This window comes from Lytechinus pictus, chromosome 11 (assembly GCF_037042905.1).
Source record: "Lytechinus pictus isolate F3 Inbred chromosome 11, Lp3.0, whole genome shotgun sequence".
NCBI lineage: Eukaryota > Metazoa > Echinodermata > Echinoidea > Temnopleuroida > Toxopneustidae > Lytechinus > Lytechinus pictus.
Genome location: NC_087255.1, coordinates 15,328,989 through 15,335,056, shown reverse-complemented (window position 1 = coordinate 15,335,056; position 6,068 = coordinate 15,328,989). Strand labels below are relative to the sequence as shown.

General features: G+C 40.3%; 1 protein-coding gene across 1 annotated transcript; it reads left to right on the top strand.

The window, feature by feature from the left end:
• Positions 1-727: 727 nt before the first annotated feature.
• On the top strand, positions 728-5,569 carry LOC129270874 (lysosomal alpha-glucosidase-like). Its single transcript, XM_054908209.2, has one exon. The coding sequence runs from the start codon at positions 836-838 to the stop codon at positions 3,509-3,511; it is 2,676 nt and encodes an 891-aa protein (XP_054764184.2). The 5' UTR covers positions 728-835; the 3' UTR covers positions 3,512-5,569.
• The last annotated feature ends 499 nt before the right edge of the window (positions 5,570-6,068 follow it).

Below are 6,068 nucleotides of genomic sequence, written 5' to 3'. Positions count from 1 at the left end.
AAGCACGAATGCCTGTGAGCAAGCAACCAGTGGACCGACGGCTTTAGGTCCTCTCCGAGGACCTTTTTTTTTCCTTATTGCATATTATGATTATGATAATCATAGTAGAAGAAGAGGTCTAGCTGTAAGATGTAGGAGGCCTAAAGTGAATATGAAATTATATAAAGAAGTGACGATGGTGATAATGATTACGATGATGATGTCATCATCATCACACGATGATGATAAAATAATAAACATGATGTAAACAATAATAACAATAATAGTTATAATGATAATGAAATAATGATAAAATTATTATAATTTATAATATGAGAATTAAGATTCCTTTTTTTTCATTTCTGCTCTACTTATGCCCCTTTTTTTTTCTTTGAAGGGAGAGAGAGGAAAGAATACATATTAACTACCAAAAGTATGCGTATGACATGACTATTTTTTAGGGGGGTATCCATCAAATTATCTGTGGCTTTTCACACTAGGCCTACAAAACCTTACATGTTCAGATTATATTATTTTCTATTACACTTTTTTCATATAAAATTTATTTTAGGAAGGAAGTATAGTATATCATCCTCGAAAACATATTCAGAAAGCAAAAAGAGCTTAATATAAATAGCTGCATGCTTGCATTTGTGCATGTACGCCAGTTTCAAAGGTCAACGGTGGCTCCGTGTGAAAGAAAATACAGCACAGTAGTGTCAGGTGATTCGCTAGATCACGTGATATTAACGCTCATATAACAATATCGTTGTCGATATCCTTTCCCATGTGTGTATTATGCATAGGTATATAGTGTACTTATGTATTTCTGAATACAGCGCCACATGTGGATAAAATGGATCCCATCTCCGTGAAACGCATGCTGCTTTGGTTCTGTATTATTGCATCTACTCATGGTAAACAATGTGGACAAGTGGATGATAATTATCGATTCGACTGCCACCCAGAATTGGATGCATCTCAGCAGAAATGTGAAGCACGGGGTTGCTGCTGGGCTCCAGGGAAGTCCCCGGCACGGGATCATGCTGTTGGTGTGGAGTTTGATGTGCCGTACTGTTACTATCCACTTGATTATCCGGGCTACGTCAATGGAGTGCCAACCCCTACCGAGTATGGCTTCACTGTCAATCTTACGAGAACTACAAAAAGTTATCATCCGAAGGATGTTATGAATTTGAAGATGGACGTACTATATGAAACTGATAGCCGACTTCACATCAAGATTTATGATGCTGATCGTAGAAGGTTTGAGGTACCTATCCAGACACCACCTTTCACATCAAAGGCAGGGAATCCTACGTACGACGTGCAACTAGCACCAACTTCCGGTTTCACTGTTACCAGAAAGACCAGTAAAGAAGTGGTTTTCAACACCACCATCAATCCAGGGTTCATTTTCTGCGACCAGTTCATCCAGATCTCCTCGTCTCTGTCGTCCTCGTACATCTACGGACTTGGGGAGCATCGTAGCAGTCTGGCGCTGCCAATAGACTGGCGGAGGTTCACCTTCTGGGCCAGAGATCAATCCCCAAGTCCAAACATCAACCTTTATGGCGTTCATCCACTTTACTACAACCTGGAACCGAATGGAGATACTCATGGAGTGTTTCTCTTGAATAGCAATGCTATGGATGCAATTCTTCAGCCAGCCCCAGCCATAACATACAGAACAATTGGTGGGATTCTAGACTTCTACATCTTCCTTGGCCATGACCCCATCGATGTGGTTAAGCAATACCAGGATGTCGTTGGGAAGCCATTCATGCCGCCTCTGTGGGCATTGGGTTTCCACCTCTGCCGCTGGGGATATAACTCAGTAAATGGCACTATGGCTGTTGTAGAAAGAATGAGGGAAGCGTCGATTCCCCAGGATGTGCAGTGGAATGACATTGATTACATGGAAGGAGAAAAAGATTTCACCCTGAACCCTACCACCTACAAGAATTTGACCAAGTTGGTTGCAGACCTGCATGCTAGTGGCCTTCATTATGTCCCCATTTTTTATCCAGCAATAAGCAGTTCTCAATCGCCTGGTAGCTATCCGCCCTATGATACAGGTGTCACTGACAATATCTTCACGAAGGCTGATGACGGAAGTATCTTCATCGGTAAAGTATGGCCAGGAGACGCGGCTTATCCTGACTGGTTCCATCCTAATGCAACACGCTGGTGGCAGACTCTTGCAAGGAAGTTCCACAATGCAGTCGATTTTGATGGCATGTGGCTTGACATGAACGAACCCTCCAATTTTGTAGATGGTAGACTACAAGGCGGCTGCTTAAACAATAACACTTATGACAATCCTCCATATGTACCCGGTGTTGGAGGTAACTCTCTATATTCCAAGACATTGTGTCCATCTGCACGTCAACACGCTGGTCTTCATTACGATGTCCACAGTTTATATGGACTTTCTGAGGTCAGAATCTCCTACACGACGTTGACAAACATTCGCAAGAAGCGTCCATTTATCATCTCCCGTTCCACCTTTCCGTCGTCTGGGAGATACGCTGGCCACTGGTTGGGGGACAATGTTAGTGAATGGCCAGAGATGCACGCTTCCATCATAGGTATATTGAACTTCAATATGTTTGGAATGCCGATGGTAGGAGCCGACATCTGCGGCTTTGGGGGTAACACAACAGAAGAACTTTGCACCCGCTGGATGCAGTTAGGAGCCTTCTATCCGTTCTCGCGGAACCACAATAGTCTTGGCATGGTAGACCAGGACCCAGCTGTATTCAGTAAGGCCAGCCAGGATTCCAGCAGGGATGCTCTTCTGAATCGCTACTCTATCATTCCTTTTCTTTACACGTGGTTTCAAATGGGTAATGCCAATGGCAGTATGATGGCTCGGCCACTCTTTTTCGACTTCCCCTATGAGCCAGCTCTCTATGACATTGATACCCAGTTCATGCTTGGCGAGGAGCTACTGGTCAGTCCTGTCCTTACAGAGGGCGCCACCACGGTTAATGCAACATTCCCTCCTGGACGCTGGTACAGCAATGGTGCAACCATCACGGGGGAACCACCAATGACTTTCACCAAGACAACATCTGTGGTTCTGGACGCTCCTTTAAACAAGATCAACCTTCACTTTAGGGGAGGCTTCGTCGTCCCCACGATGATTCCTCAACAGACCACCACCAAGATGGTAGAGAACCCCTTGATGATCTTACTCGTCTGTTTGGACGTAGACGGAACGGCCAAGGGTCACATGTACTGGGATGACGGCGAGTCCATCGGATCATTTGAAAATGGACATTATACATGGTGGAGCTTCAGTGCTAAGAACAACGAGATGATGTCAACGATTGACCATGATGGCTTTGAAGGGTCGTCCAAGATGAGCTTCTTCGGGTTTCTTGTTGAAGGGGTATCGACCAAGCCTACCCAAGTCACCGCCAATGGCCAGACGTGTCAGTTTGAATATTTTCAAACTTCTCAAATTCTTGATATTACATGTCCAAAAATGCCTTTTAACAAACCAATGACATTGAAGTGGAGCTAGTAACATTTGATAAACTTGCAGTTCCTCCAGATTTGTTGTAGTTAGATATGTTCATGATTCTATGTGATTGGTTTCTATGCTCATGTTTGTTACCTTTATTCGAGATGTTTATAAAGGCAAGAATGCCGACTCCAGTATGTAAACCTATGAGTCTGGTGTAAGGAAGTTTACAAAGGACTTACGGCTTAATGAAACGATGCCTTATGCCATCCCACCGATTATTATGTTATTAAAAAGATAAATCGACGGCGATTTTTTCAGTTCGGAACGACCTGACTTAAAGTTGATTTTGTGATGTGAATGACTCACTAGCTGTGTATATTTCCAATTTTTTATTTACATGCCCCATGAAAAAGAGTAGCATAATACGTGCAATAATGCGGCAAGTCATCGATTTCAAGTATGGAAATTGTGTATATAAATTTTATCAGTGTGACGAATTATTGTGTGATTATCATCGTGATCTTATCGACCCATTTCCTCCCTCTTTTAGCCGAGTATATGACGTTAAAGGGAAGAGCAAAGAATGATATTGAAAGATATATATTTCAAAATAAGTGATTGTAATAAGTTCTACCAACGTGTCAATGTTCAGAGATACGAATATGCTGAATCAGTAATATATTTTCGTAAGTTAAGGTCATAATTATAAGAGCCATTATCAAAAAGTGAAGGGACACCTATCGTAAATAAAACTTAAAAAATCGGCTCTATAAAGAGAAGGGTATTTATCAGAGTTAAAAAAGGAGTAGATTCCTTATATAGGGCCAATATGAAATTAGCAATTTTCGTATATAAAGGACATTTTGGGTGCCTGAAAGGTAATAAAGGGCACTGTGCCCTCCCCCTAGTTTTGTGCTGATTAAGTATTTTTTTCAAACACCGTTGAAAGGGCGACAAATCATCATATCTCTATGAAATGTTAAGAACATGGCTGCCAAAATAACTATTTGGTGGCCATTACTCTGACGTGGTACATTATTTTGATTCCATCATGGGATAGAGAACTCGGATTTGGACAAGGCATCACTGATGTATTTAACCATAAAACAGGGGAAGATGACCCTCGGAGAGAGAGAGTGAGAGAGAGAAGGGACAGAGATGCAAGTTCTGGTCACTAGTGAAAAATGCCCAACTTTTAACCAACCCTGGGCAACGTACTGTCCACACAACTATTGGTTAATATCTGCCCAAATTGGGTAATAAAATCTAATAATTGGGTAATACATTTGCTCGATTGGATAATAATTGCCCAGAATATATATATATTTATTTACCAACATATATTACCCAACACAGTGGACAGTATGTTGCCCAACATTTTAAGTGTCTAGAATATTGCATCATACTTGTGGGCCTACTAACTTGTAAAACTCATAGGCATAGTATCCTGATGGGAATTGTATATGGATATCTACAAATGCACAGTTTTCATGGTTTTATGTAAAATTGTGGCGAAGTGTGAGATTCCCAGTTGATATTCCGATTGCATCTAAGCATACAATTGTTCATAGTGTATAGTACGAGATTTTTATGCCTTTTTGTGTCTTCAGTATGATTTGAAATAAAAGCGGGGATGTTTTTTATTCTGAAATTACAAAGTGTTGATGTTTGTAATATGATAATTATTCGGTATTACATTCGACTCTTGATTGCGTTTTGATTGGACGGAGTCTCATTGACGTGCCTAGTTTCTTTTTTTTAGGCACAGTTCGTGTTGTATGTATCGTTTCTTCTTTGTGTGATATATTCGTCATGATTGATTTGTTTATTATTTCATTCAGTATGATAGAACTCAAATAACTTTACGAATAGGCCATCTTCCCTGTCGAGCAGGAAAGCCTGGAATCGCTATATAGAAGCTGCCCCTGTATTCAAGGGACAAATCTGTAAATTTCGGAGTATCGACTGTTCACCCCTATACCGATCATAATTTTATTTTACTGGAAACTGCTTCCGGCATTTGCACCTTTTAGTTCTTCTCTTTTTTTTTTCATTTGTCTTTGTCAGAAAGAAATCAACCCTTCTTAAGGTACACCATTGGCATAAATGTGGATGGAGGCGGGGGTGGGGTACTGTTCGATCATATTCGGATTTAAAGGACAAGTCCACCCCAACTAAGAGTTTATTTGAATAAAAAAAAAAATTCCAACAAACATAACACTGAAAATTTCATCAAAATCGGATGTAAAATAAGAAAGTTATGACATTCTAAAGTTTCGCTTAATTTCACAAAACAGTATTATGCACATCCTGGTCAGTATGCAAATGAGGAGACTGATGACATCATCCACTCACTATTTCTTTTATATTTTATTATATGAAATCTGAAATGGACCAATTTTCTCCTCATTGTCAAGGGAAACAAAAATAATTGCTCCCTGAACATATGGAATGAGCATTGTTTAATATTATATGGTTCAGTCAAGTTAGTCCATATTGCCAAATTTGTAAAAAATGAAATATTGTATAATTCAAACAATAAATCACAAAAGAAATAGTGAGTGAGGGACATCATCGACTGTCTCATTTGCATGTCACTGAGTTGTGCATATCA